Genomic DNA, 14,003 nt, shown 5'->3' with positions numbered 1-14,003 from the left:
TTTGATTTTTCTTGATGTCTGCAGAAGACCGTGAGGTAAAGATGAGAAAGCTGGTGGAATACAAAAACATCTACTTCCACTGGGACCATCATCTCTCCTTCCTTTCTCTCACTCTCTCTCTCTCTCTCTCTCTCCCTCTCTCTTCCTCCCCCTCTCACTCCCTCTCTGCCTCTCTCTCTCTCTCTCTCTGTTTGGTCTTCTCCCTGCTGAGTCAAAGAGGCATCATCATCCTGAATCACATTTTCCATCTGTAGACTCCACTTGTGGAATAATGAATCTCACAGATGTGTGAACACATGCATGCACACACATGCAAGCGCCTGTGCCCATACAAAAACACTTAGACACACACGCACAGCTCCGACAGAAGTCTCCTCTTGGAGATACCTGGAAACATCACAACAGGAGAGCAAATGGGGACGGACGCAATGTTTCTTCCTGGAACTGGTTCAACAGTGGAGACAGTGAAAGCAGGTGCCGTCACTGCTCTAGAGGCACAGAAAAGCACCAAAGTAACAAGATCTGAGGGGATATAAAAGGTAAAGACTTGGGTGAGATTACTTGGCAAAGTCCAGCGTGACAGTCATGGACTGATATGCCATGTGGAAGGCACATTCTGTTCTCTCTCATAGTCTGTGACTGTCTTCGCCTGTGTTTATAGAAAGAAAACAGATTTAAAGAGGGCACTCCGCTCACTGCCTCAGAGAGGTGAAAGTGACTGAAGGTCGCGGGGCCGTCATGAGCCGTAAGCAGGCCTGCGAAAGCAACAGCAAGACTGCCGGTGAGATGCTGAGAAACAGGGCACTTTACGCAATCAGGCAGCTTGAGAAAGGGCTGAGGTGGAGCGGCAGCAATTGCCCCATTTCTCTAAAGGTAACCAGACCAGAGAACTCAAACGGCTTTTGCACTCTGCTTTAAGCCCTCGCTGTGAGAAGCAGCCTTACCGCCAGGCAGGCCAGACAGTATCCTGCAATTGCCAGCACCACTCTAAGCATGCAGTGGTCAGAGAATTACATGGGCTTAATGTAAAAGGATTTACAAGAAGGGACGAACACCAGTGCAAGATCAGAGAAGGTCGGGGACAGGACAGCATCGGCAGACATGGAGCACATGAGTTCTTAGGGACTGTAATTCATTTATTTGTTTATAGGCACAGTTCAGTGGCCAGATAAACAAAAGCCATGTGCTGTGCAGGCAAAACACACATGCATGAATTTGCTTTCTTATAATAAAGCTGGTGGATAGCCTGGGTGCTGATTCACTAAATGCACTGGACATGCCCCCCCCCCCCCCTTAGGTTATCCCAATAACAGCCACTGTGGGTCAGTAGAACAGGAGAGGGGCATTAATCCAGTTATCAGATGATCCTATTATTCTGCAGATTAGTTTGCACGGATACAGCGCCGCCTCTGGGACTTGTAGTCCAGAATGATCCCGGTTTCCTCCTGCTCCGCCACCCTCTGCCCACACATGAAAGCGTTCATATATCAAAGCCTTCCCTGAGGCTCAGTGCTGCTGAAGTCAAAGCCTGACCGTACAGTAATGCACCCTCTCTACAGCAACCTGCGGGCAAGCCATTTTGTGCGACCTCCTATCGTGCGTCACGGCGAGTGCACGAACTCTGTCGCCCCCCCGGCGCGCAGGCCGCCGCTGGACATCTGAGGTGTGAAGTGAGAGGTGACGCAGCGCCTGACATTGCAGGTCAGAGCGGAACCGGCCCTCCGCGCTCAAGGCTTTGCACAGCTCAATTAGCGTGACACACTTTCCCCCTGTGATCGCCTGCCTTCCGCCCGGCTGCTGGACACAGCGGATTATGCCCACCAACTTCTGCGGCGCACTTCTCAGAAGGCACAACATCCATTAAGTAAAGAGGAACCGTTTTCCTTTACCTCCCTCATACAGCAGGAAAGTGACCTGGAATATGACCGTGGACGGGGATATGGCTGGGTTCATCCCTCAGAAGGAGATCGTGTATAACAGGCTGCTGCCTTACGCGGATCGGTTGGACCGGGAGGCCACGGAACTGCTGGCGGAGATCAAAGCGAACCTGTCCAGAGCTGTCCTCGTCAGAGAGCTGTGGCCCGGGGTCGCTTTCTGGTGCAGGAAACTCTTCTCGTAAGTGCTGGAGCAAGGTCGTAGACCAAGAATTAGTCATTTAGGATTCACAATAGTGGTCTCTACAGCAGATCATTTACGTTCTGAGGTTATTATGAGGCTGTGGAGTGGATTGGCTGTGCGCAATTTGTGCCACAGAGCAGTCAGTCCAACAAGATCACAATCCTCAGATCATTCCAACAAAAACTGCATTTATAAGTAAATAAAACGTATATAATATTGCATTACATTGTGCAACATGTCAGTATTTCTTTACAAGTGGCCACAGCTACAATAAGTGTTCACTTTACAACCCAAACATTCAGTCAGAAGTCTTCAAGAGTCTTTTTCACTGAAAAATAAGGAATAAAATACCAGTGTGATAAGAGCTTTTAAAGGAGACCATGCAGTGTGTACCCGGCCTCCAGAGAGCATCAGGGCAATGTGTTCTACCCTTTAAATAAAACCTGGACTTTTAATTCACTTTGTCCATTTGGCTTTGACTCAGATTCAATGAGCTTAGGCTTCATGTTGACAAAGTGGGCAAGTGAGGCCGTGTATTCACTCTGTGTGTGAGGATATGGGTCAGCTGCAGGAAGCGGCAAGTGATCAACTGCTCACTGATGGTCACCTTTCACCCGCCCCACCCTCAGGTTTCTGAAGCTGTACGGCCGGAGGTTCAGTAAAGAGGACCACATTCTCTTCATCAAGCTGCTGTATGAGTTGGTCACGCTGCCGAACCTGGAGCCTCACATGATGCAGAGCTACGCCAGGCTGCTCATTCAGCTCCTCAAGTGGGTGTGACACAAACACACAGGTGTATACACACAACATGCATAAAGGATATCTGAGCGCCTCACCCTGTCCTCTGAGGGCGAGACATCTGGATGGAGCTTGGAGAACTCCTTCATATTAATAAAAAGAAGCCGGTTCAAGCATCTGATCTGGATGCCTCTCTGTGGCAGACCCAGAACATGAGGGCTTGCATATCCCATCTGGCCTGGGAGTACCAGGGGATCCCCCAGGAGGAGCTGGGGGACGTTGCTGGGGAGAAACGTGTCAGGGTAGCCTGCTGCTGGATAGATGCAGCACAGCACAGTAAAATAACTGTATGATTTCTAAAACATGGCAGAAATACTAAAAATCGAGGAAGTTTTATCAGTCTTCGCCTCTGAAACCCAGACTCGCCAGCGTCATCCTCTCTCGCCTCTATCCTTTAGTATAATGAGATCAGCGAGCGGCCTGGCTGGCAAACATCGCTGTGCCACAAGTGGTACACTGTCATGACATATGCTTGTTAAGGTGGATTTTTCAGTTACCTCTCTGCGATTTGGAACGCTGCCATGCAAGAGTTCGGGTCTCAGGAGGTGAAAGCACCTGCAGACTTGAGAAAGTCATTTAGAAAGCATCAGAGAGCAGATCCCTCCATGAAGGCTGCACAATCCTCCAAAGCTCATCATAGAAAATCTAGTCCAGAGGTTCCAAACCTAGGGGTTGGGCCCCCTGAAAGGGCCACATAATAAGTCTTGGGGGTCATGCATTAGATAATTAATGAGGTATAGGAAAGAACAAAAACTGGGCTCAAATTGTTGCTTTTTTTTTTTTTTTTTGGAGAAATATTGCATAATTTGGCCTCTTAAGGCTTTGAACAATAATATTTGAATGAAACCATCTTTGAAGTTTTGAAGGGAAATTTCTCTTCTCGGTGGAACTCACAGACATGCTGATGAATGGAATGAAACTAGTAACTCTAGCTGTCAAATACATGTAGTGGAGTAAAAAGTACAATATAACAAGCAGGCACGCTCTTAGTCAGTAAGAAGGACAGTGAAGTACATTGTCCTCAGCGCATTTGTTGCTTTTTCAGCCCTAACCTACGGTACATTGTAACTTCCTGTCTCTCAAATCAGATCTGCAGCATATTCTCCAGAGCGGTCACATTCATCACTTTTCATTTGTCTCCACTTGTTTCCATGATTTTCACATCCATCACAAGACAACACCGTAATGTAGATGTCATTTGTCTGAGTGTTTTCCATCAGATGAAAAGAGAAAGATCTAGGCTAACCGTATATTAAGTGCCAGGTCTCACGGTTGAGAGATAGATTTGATACTCAACATCACGCGTCAGGTCTCAATAGGCCTTTTTTTTTCCTCCTTCTTCCCTCGCTTTTCACCGTCATTTGCACGATTGTCTCTTCTTCCCTTCATTTTTCAAATGTCCCCAATGAGACTCCGCTCCATACCTGTTAGATGAATGAGAGAGGAGGAGACAAGAGGAATCTGCGCCGGTGGAAATTGTGCATATTCTTCACTTTCAACTTCTCTGCGGGGTTTATTCCTCTAAATTGTGATTTCTACAAAGAACGGTGGAGTACAAAGAAAGCGATGAGAAAGTTTCTCAGGAGGATTAGAAAAACCTGCTGCACTTTAAAGCTTATAAAGCACTCATCAGTGGCACGCCGCTCACCGAGCAATTTAAAAGCCTAACAGGGTGTTTGAAAAATCAAGAATCACAGGAAAAGGTAACTTCACAGCTTGCAGATAGCCGGTTGTGTCTCCTTTCAGACCTCGTACCCTCTTCAGCTCTCTCTGTGGAGCCCCTTATAGGGAGGTTGCATTGTGAATATTTCATACCAGCTGAGTCTACACCTCCAAATTACTAATGTCTGCAGCTGTCAGTCCAGTTGTGCTTTACGGAATACAAAGAATCTCAGTGTTGTGTTTGCAGACATGTCTGGAGGTTGTCATCACTGTGTTGAGTTCAGCCTGTGAGGTAGTGACTCATTTTCCCACAATTACAGACTCTTTCAGACACCCTGTGGTTTCCCACGTCAGTGAAACATTATTACACTCAGTGTGTCTTGACTAGGGTTTTTTTTTTTTGAAGGTTTCAATATTAAAGAACCTGCCTGAAGTCCTGCAAAATCCCTGTGAATTGGACGCAGTCGATAATTTACTTCCTCTTTCAAACAGGAAGAAGGAACTGCTGTCGCGAGATGACCTGCAGCTGCCATGGCGACCGCTCTACGACCTGTACGAGAGGGTGGTTTACTCCAAAACCGAGCACCTTGGACTCATCTGGTTCCCCAAGTATGAAGTTTTACCTTTAAATGGACGTGTTGTGATGAGAGCAGTGTTGACGTACTGTATGTGAGCTTCCTCTCTGCATTGCAAGTTGCTGCAAGTTTGGCATTTTTGGGAAACAGATGAAAAGATTGATGTCACTCTCATGCTTGTACCCGAAGTGTGAAGCTACTTCCAGCTGGCTAACTTAGCTTAGCATAAAGAGAGGAAACAGCTTTCCTGGCTCTGGAAGAAGGGAACAAAACTCACCGACCAGCACCCCTATAAATCAGCAAATTACCGTTTTATGGGGGGTTATATTCTGGACTATTTCTTAGTCTGGATCAGGAGTTTCCTGGAGTCTCCTGGAGACTTTGACACAACACCGAGCAACTGGTCCTGACCAAGACCCAGTCTGCGATATAACAAAGGAAAGAGATATAACGGGAGCTTTAGGGGTGATGAACTCTTTCTTCCAGGAACGAATTTTCGGGAAACTGAATGGTTCCTTCAGGCTGTCTGCGTTTTCCAGTCTAAAGACCTGCAAAGATTAGGCAAATGAGTCCGCTGACGTGTGTTATACGTCATTTCTGCTCACAATTATACAACAATAACCCCAACAAAGCATAACTCATAACTCCTAAGCATGTCTCCACGTTGATGTGTGGAAGCACAGTGAACAAAAAACAAACTGGTGTCTGGCTGCAGATTTTTAAAGTAAAATGCTGAGAGCACTCGACCAATCAGGAGTACCCCTCGAGCAGGCTGTTTTAGGAGGGTAAAGTAATGTCCCCAGACGTTAATTTGCTTTAAATGCGGCTTTTGTTACCTTTGGATTGATCCAGGCTAGCCGTCAGCCAGCTGCTGGCTCCAGCTTCATATTTACATTTTTTATTTTATTTTTTTTCACATCTAACTCTCAGCAAGAAAGCAAACGCTCATTTTAGTGCATCAGTAAAGCTTGATTACAGTTCTGTTCCAAACTGTGAGGCCAAAAGTTAACTTCTTTTCTAAAGAATTTATTCAGTGAAATGAATAATTAATGGTTAAGAAATATCATTCATTAAGCGAAGACTCCAAACAGTATCTGGTGTCTGAAATATTTTCATAATGCTCCAAAGCTTTTATCTTTGGCTTTTGGACTGTTGGTCAGACAAAAGAAGTAATTTTAAGATGACAGCTCGGACTCTGGAACTGTTTATGGGAGCTTTTTAAAGCATTAGTGAAAAAATAACCAGCGGATTTATTGATGGCTGAGCGCTGAAGGTTTTTTCTAACCTTGCTGAGGACGTGTGGACCTCAGTGAGACACTGAAAGCAGAATCCCTCCACAAACCCCCTCACACCCCTCCTCTCTCTGCTTGTTTGCAGCTCAGTGGACCACATTTTGAAGGCTTTGATCAAAAGCTGCAGACTGTAAGTCTCATCCACTGTGATCATGTAATTTGTTCTCTGGATAATGTATTGCTTTGATCCTCACTTGAGCTGCGTACTGTAGATCAGTGTGTGTATTTGTATCTCCATTTGCACTCATGCCTGTCCTTGCTCTCTGCGTATGTGTGTCTTCTTGTGGATTTTTCCAGGTATTTCCCCGTGTCGTCCACCAAGGAGATGCTGGATGAGTGGCGCCCCCTGCTGTGCGTGTTTGACGTGGTCATGCAGAAGGCCATCAGCAACATGGAGCTGTTCCTGCCCACCATCATGCCCCCGGAGGAACATGGTCAGGGCTTCCAGTAAGTGGGCCAGCTTGAACGGATCTGTTTGGAAACCGGATTATACGCCAAGTGCAGCTGTTCTCAGGCCAGAGCTAACACAAAGGGTTCATAAAGTTTTAGCAAAGGCGCCCTTTGTTTGTTTATAGAACAATCTGCCAGCAGAAAAAGGTGGAATGTGTTGCATTTTTTGTCATTATTGCTGCTGTGATGGAAATCATTAAGTAATTTGTTTGGAGTGCATGTCATTTATAACCACATTTTCAGGCCCTTTACGCGTTTGCACGCAGGAGTTTCAATAAATAATGATCTTTTTTTACTTTAGCAGTGCTCCCCCCCTGCCCTCCTTTTTTTTATTTTTTATTTTTGCTAGTATTTTTCTTCTTTGGAAAACCTTTGTAGCTCTCTCTCCTCACCCTTCATGGTTGCGTTCCAGCTACCAAGCCCCTTCACAGCGTTCACTGCATTCTCCAGTATATTCACTCTTTCGCAAGCTATTTGTCTGGATTTCGTCTTGGATTCATCAACAGTTTCCGCGCAGTTTCCACAATACATCATCTTTAATACTCCATTTTTCCGTTTTAGTTTTTCTCTCTCCTCCAGAATCTACCAGGGAGGGACTGGAGTTCATATTTTGGGGAATTGGAGATAGATGAGGGGAATTCAGCTTCAGGTGTGTCCGTGTGTGTGTGTGAACATGATGTCGGTTTTTGTGTGTTTTCAGGTTGTGGTTTGATGAGATGATGAATCTTTGGATGTCAGTGCAAAATCAGCCAAGCTGGGAAGGGGTGAGGGACACACACACACACACACACACACACACACACACGCACACACACACACACACACACACACACACACACACACACACACACTTGGATGTTCAAATCTGAAATTAATGAAAATTCCACCTCTCAAGTTTCCATATAAATCTGCAGCTCCAAGTGGTGGATTTTTAAAAATCCTTTTAAATGACAATAAGCAATGAATCACGCAGCTTTCCAGTTTCCTAAAAATGGATCGAGGCGTTTGGACTGACACACTGTCCTACATTTCCTGATGACTATGATCGAAATGTTGAAATGTTGTTAAAGCACCGGGGCTTTCCACTCGGCACGCAGATAGGATTTTCCATTTGTGCCTCGGCTCAGTCATCCAGCCTCCGGGCCACACAGCGGCCTGGCTGCGCACTTGTCCTCTCTTCTCGAACTTTTTTCAAAGGGGCTATGTTTAATTCCTGGAATGACAGCCTTCACTTCTGGGAATGTTCTTTGCACTCGCAGTGATTGTTTGTCCAATGTTTGTCTCGCAGCATCTAGTCAACCTGTTTGCTCGCCTCGCCAACGATAACATCGGCTACGTGGACTGGACCCCTTATATTCCCACAGTGAGTCATTAGCAGAATTATGTGGATATACAAGTGTAATGTATTTTACTGCAGGCTGCTGAAACTCTACTCTGTATGCTGTGTGTGTGTGTGTGTGTGTGTGTGTGTGTGTAGATCTTCACCAGGATCCTGCGCAGTCTGAACCTTCCAGTTGGGGTCAGCCAGATGGTGGCACCGCGGTATCTCACCAACTCGTATGACATTGGACACTTGGTGTTGTGGATCACAGCGCTGCTGGTACACACTCTGCAGACTTTTTCCTCATAAAAATACATTAAAGAAAACACATAAATTTTTATTGCGGCTGCATAATGACCTTGCTGATTTACATTCCTGCAGGGGGGACCAGGAAACCCTGCACAGAAGGAGCTGACCTGCCTCTTCAACAGCATCGCCTCCTTCTACCACCCCTCCAATCATGGCCGCTGGCAGGTAAATCTCTGTCTCACTCACACACACACACACACACACACGCACACACACACTCTGAGCGAGTTGTGAACACATCTTCAGCTGCTTCCTGTCAGAGTCCTTTGATTTATAACCTGTCATTCAGAACTTGGCTGGCTCTTCGGACTAACAACGCAATAATGAAATGCACAAGTGCCGGAGAAGAGAGCGATATCACAGATCTGTTTACTGCAGACTGTGTGAATGTGTCTCTGGATGATAACGTTAATGTTGAATGCGTGTGTGTGTGTGTCTGCACGTGTATTACTCACGTTATGAGGACATAAATCTGTCTACACACTCACATTTGTGTTGTGGGGACTCACCTTCCTTATGGGGACAAAATGCACGTCCCCATAACTTAAATCATTAAATTTTAGGGTGAAGACTTGGGTTAAGCTTAGTTTTATGTAGATGATGGAAAACGGCTGTGTGTGCGTGTGCGTGTGTGTGTGTGTACGTGTGTGTGTGTGCACCTGCAGTCCCGACTGATGCGGCTGCTGCAGCGTCTCCCTGCGAGCGTTGTGCGCCGCGTGCACCGCGAACGATATGCCGCCCCCAGCTGGATCACGCTGGTTCCTGAATGTCAGAGGCTGACTGACGCGGACTTACAGGATTTCACCCGCAGCCTCATCGGAGCCGCCCTGCTGGCCATGTTCAGGTAGTGCATGTTGGTAGTTTAATTAGCCATGATAATAACTATAACTGGTCTTTCTGCGTGGGGTCTTGCACAGTTACACCCGTGTTTCATCATCAGAGATCTGGAGAAATTTTAACATTCTAGGAACACTGTTACTGTAAGGATTATAACACTTGTGCATGCATACATCCACTCATATCAACACATATTCCTACATATACACACATTTGCATATATATAAATCTAATACAATTATCTTTACACATACACATGCATAATATAGTTTGACATGACATGATGAACTTACTTCCGTAGCAGCTGAATTACTACAAATGCAACAAGATGACTCAGCATTATTCAGAGAGTCATTTATTTATAGAAACTAAGCAACAATTGTTCCAGTATTGCTGGAATTAGTAAAATTACAATAATAGACTCAAACAAGAGATTAAGAGAAGCCCCAAAATACAAAAAAAATGTAATATTAGCTTGTAAGAGAGGCCAGTCTGTTAAAATAGGCTGTAAGTTGACATTTGAAAACAAAGACAGTGTGTGGGAAGGCCGATAGAAACTGTTTCTACTTGAGCAGAAATAGAAGGCACATAGGTGTTATTGTGGGAGGAGGTGTGAGCGTTCAGTTGCACAGTCAGAACCAATCAGTGGCCTTGTTAACCCACGTTTAATGACCACAGTTCCTACAGACCTCCGTCTTTTGAGCCAGGACGCTGGTTCACAAATAGATTCGGACTGCATATTTGGCTTCACACCTCCCAGTTGTTTTATCTCGCCCAGTTTTATCTCAACGATGTTGTTCTTTTTCTGCTAAATATCGCAGCTACCAAAACGGTCCTGTATTTGGTCATCTGCAGGGCTAAATTTGGCTGAAAAGTGAACACTCTGGAGACATTTAACTTACTTTAAAAATTATTTCAGCAGCATTTCTACAGTTCTGTTTTAGCGTGTAATCAAGAGGTGCTTCTTATGAAAATATTTAAAACACCTTAATTTTTCAGATTGATTTAGCCCTGTTTTTAGCAGCTTTGACCTACATGTCACCATATCAGTGTTTACAGAGTTGTCGCCGTGCAAACATGCCATCTTAATGAGTACCGGTCTGTTATCTAACACGTCCAAACCCTGCTGTGTCCCGAGCGCAGTCACGGGCCTCAGCAACACCAAGCCTAATCTGGATAAAGACGGGTCATCTGTGATTATCTGCCTGTGTGTGTTGTTGTTGTTGTTGACGCTATACTGTGTGTTGTTTTACGTCTGCCCTCTTCTGGTGATGTGCAGCAAAATCGGCAGTACCGACGCAGCCTACGCTCTTCAGAACCTGGCTCTCCTCACACCAGAGCTCGCCATACCGCCTGTACTTGAGAAGTAAGCGTTTGAGTGAGACATCTGCCATGAATGAGGTCGATGTACTGTCAAAAGGGGGATAATGATGTTCTAAGCTTTGGAACTTCAATTTGTGTAATTTGAGAACTTTGGGAATGTAAACAGGAAGTGAGTGAGTGAGGAGAAGTTAGCTCTGTGCTACAAACTGAGCCCTGATTGACATCATTAAATGCATGCTGAATTAGCATACAGCAGTTCCTGTTTATAACATGTCCATGGATGAGGAGCAGCATTTTCAGTGTGGATTCATGGAAGTTTATTTGCAGTGGATATTAGAGCGAATGATATTGTGTGAGTGTAAATCACACCAAACCTAAAAATATGTGCGTCATGAGTGCGTGTTCAGATTCGACTGAGCTACTGCTCCGAGAACTAGTACGAATTTTGACGCAAATTGCAGCAATCAGCCACGAAGGGTTTTGAAATACCTTAATTGCCTCCTGTAGCTGTTTGTCACACAGCTGCTGCAACTGCTGACAACGTGCCAAATCAGTGACCAGTGTGCAATAATTACCTCCAAACTGTTTCCAGAACACCGACCTGAACCTTTCACCTCACGCGGCGCTCTGCCGCTCTAACTCTCCCTTCATCTCATTTTCTTCTCACCTCCGCGTTTCTTGTGTATGACAGGACCTACGCGGCGATGGAGACCCTGACGGAGCCGCACACCCTCACCGCCACTCTCAGCTGCATGATCGGCATGGCTCGCAGCCTGGTTTCCCCTAACAACCATTACCCAGAGGGCCGAGCGCACATGCTCCCACTGCTCATAGGCTCTCTGCCAGGGGTGGACCCCAACGACTTCAGCAAGTGCATGGTGAGTAATGAATGTGTTGATTAGAAATGAATAAGAATTGTTTGACAAGTAGACAATACAGCTCTCTGCTGATTAAATTCCCTTCTAGCGTGCTCTGGCCTATCCTATTAATAATTCCTGAAAGTGGAATGAATATCTCAGTTTGAAGAACTCGCAATTACTGAGTCTCAGGCCTCAGTTTCTGCCTGGATTGTAAAATGGATTGGTTTTCTTTCTTGCTTTGCTCATTGTCTCTAGACTGCATTAATCCATCACACCAGAATAAATTAATGCCTTTGAAAAAGTTATTCCACCGACATCTGGCAGGTTATTTCACTTAGGCCTTGATCACACATCAGATGATGTAAATTGATCTTTCTCCCGTTGTGTCGCTCTGTCCAGGTGACGTTCCAGTTCATCGGTACCTTCACCACTCTGGTGCCTTTAGTGGATTGTTCCTCTGCTCCCTCTCAACACAGTGATCTCACGGAGGTACACACACATTAACTTAGTCAGGAAAGAGATTAAATAAACATAATATCTGCAGCATGTTATGCAAAACTCTTGACGTACTTTGCGTTAATCATTTAAAGACCTTTTATCTTGAGGGAATAGCTGATGTTTCTGCAGAGGTACATCAAACGATTGATGTTGCTCTCATGTCTTTATGGTAAATATGGAGCCAGTTAGCTTAGCTTAGTACAAAGACTGGAAACAGTGTGACCCCTAAATTCCACCGGGCGTGCTGCCATTCACGGCAATGAATGCAATTCCACGGGGTGCATTCCATCTCTTTTTCAGAAGCTTCCCAGAAGCGTATCTCCGCTCCGTCCATGGAGAATATAGGCTGAGACTGTTTTTGATGGACGATGTGTCAAACTGCACAGAGCAGATCGAGCCAAGTCAGACACAGCAACTGTGTAGAGAATCCGGTAAACTTTCAAAATAAAACACCCTGCGCAGAATCCTGATCGTACATCAACAATAAACGCAATTAAAACAGACAAAAAAGAAACTGCTATGAAACTATGAGGCCTATATACCCATGGTAGAAGCACAAATGTCAAGGAAAATGACCAAAATCTGAGCAAGTTAACAGAAGCAGGTGAAACACTCTGCTTCTGAAACATACCTGGTGGGGTTTGCAGCCATGTTTATGCTAAGCTAAGCTAACATTTCCGGACCCCTGCTTCACATTGAGCGTAGAAACATGGGAGTGCTATACCTAACTCTCAGCAAGAGAGCGAATGAGCGTATTTCCCAAAATGTTGGACTATTCCTTTACTTATTTGGACTAAAATCAGCTCACACACAGCACACTTGTGTTGTACAAATACACTAACCAAGCATTTCTATTTCTCCCTCTCAGATTGAGAAAGATCTGTGCCTTGCTTCAGCTGAGTTTGAAGACTTCGTTCTCCAGTTTTTGGACAGGTAGAGACAAATTAAGAAGTCAAACTGTCACTTTGTAAAACCTCGGTGTCAGCGATCGAGTGTGAGTGTATCTCTTTCTGTCTGAAACACTCCGGTCTGCATCGCTGGCTCCGCTGGTCACGCAGTACAGCCTTTTTCGCCATAACGCTGCTGGCGTTCTCATCGCTGACAAGCGTGTGCATGCGTGTGTGTCTGCGCTCGTGCAGGTGTTTTGCTCTGATAGACAGCAGCACCCTGGAACAGACGCGAGATGAGATGGAGACGGATACCCAGACTCATCTGGAGAGCCTGGTGGAGCTGGGCCTGTCCTCTACTGTTAGCACCATCCTGACACAATGCTCCACAGAAATATACAAGGTAGAGCACACACACACACACACACACACACACACACACACACACACACACACACACGCTCACACACCTGAAAACAAATATTTCAGCCAAACACTTTTGGTAATTTCACTTGAGAGATTTCTGCATTCTGCATTTTGTGCCTGCCTTTCTCTGGTTTGATGATGTCACTTGCACTGTGCACCAATCAGGATTTAGCATATGCATCAAAATGTGACAACAACTAGTGTAGCTGAGATTTAAGTGTTAAAACTCTTAATAATTAATACCTAAAGATGGTGTTGTTCTTTTTTGTTCAAACGTAAACTTTGATAGTTCCCTATTTAGTCATGAATATTTAATATTATAGAGGAGTACTTAAAGTTTCGGGGCCTGTAAAGGTACTTATCCATTAATAACACAAATGTAAACAAAAGGGTAACCACCACCAAGAATCGAAACACAAGACTCACTGATTACAACTAGAGCACAAATAAATCCATTAATGATTTATGATGCAATTAAGGGTTTGTTTACATCAGGACAGTAGCTAACCATTAATTGCTTACAGCGATACTCCATAAAGCCGGGGAACTCACAAGAGGCAGATTCCTCCTAAATGCCTCATTAATGCCCATTTCTTTCAAACTCCACCGCCTCAGTTTGTGCAGCAGGCTTTCCTCCAGAGCCACAG

At 45.1% G+C, this 14,003-nt stretch overlaps 1 protein-coding gene across 1 annotated transcript in view; it reads left to right on the top strand.

The window, feature by feature from the left end:
* Window positions 1–1,765: 1,765 nt before the first annotated feature.
* psme4b (proteasome activator subunit 4b) overlaps window positions 1,766–14,003 on the top strand; it is a 33,767-nt gene continuing 21,529 nt past the window's right edge. The window contains exons 1-15 of the mRNA XM_076760541.1: window positions 1,766–2,115; window positions 2,748–2,888; window positions 5,071–5,187; window positions 6,531–6,575; window positions 6,743–6,892; window positions 7,596–7,659; window positions 8,184–8,258; window positions 8,373–8,495; window positions 8,598–8,690; window positions 9,191–9,369; window positions 10,642–10,728; window positions 11,377–11,563; window positions 11,945–12,034; window positions 12,912–12,976; window positions 13,183–13,333. Coding sequence (XP_076616656.1) covers window positions 1,922–2,115; window positions 2,748–2,888; window positions 5,071–5,187; window positions 6,531–6,575; window positions 6,743–6,892; window positions 7,596–7,659; window positions 8,184–8,258; window positions 8,373–8,495; window positions 8,598–8,690; window positions 9,191–9,369; window positions 10,642–10,728; window positions 11,377–11,563; window positions 11,945–12,034; window positions 12,912–12,976; window positions 13,183–13,333 — 1,761 coding nt within the window. The 5' untranslated portion in view covers window positions 1,766–1,921. The remainder of the gene's footprint in view (window positions 2,116–2,747; window positions 2,889–5,070; window positions 5,188–6,530; window positions 6,576–6,742; window positions 6,893–7,595; window positions 7,660–8,183; window positions 8,259–8,372; window positions 8,496–8,597; window positions 8,691–9,190; window positions 9,370–10,641; window positions 10,729–11,376; window positions 11,564–11,944; window positions 12,035–12,911; window positions 12,977–13,182; window positions 13,334–14,003) is intronic.

This window comes from Chaetodon auriga, chromosome 20, assembly GCF_051107435.1.
Source record: "Chaetodon auriga isolate fChaAug3 chromosome 20, fChaAug3.hap1, whole genome shotgun sequence".
NCBI lineage: Eukaryota > Metazoa > Chordata > Actinopteri > Chaetodontiformes > Chaetodontidae > Chaetodon > Chaetodon auriga.
Note: the sequence above shows the minus strand (reverse complement) of the source record. Positions and strands in the feature narration are given on the sequence as shown.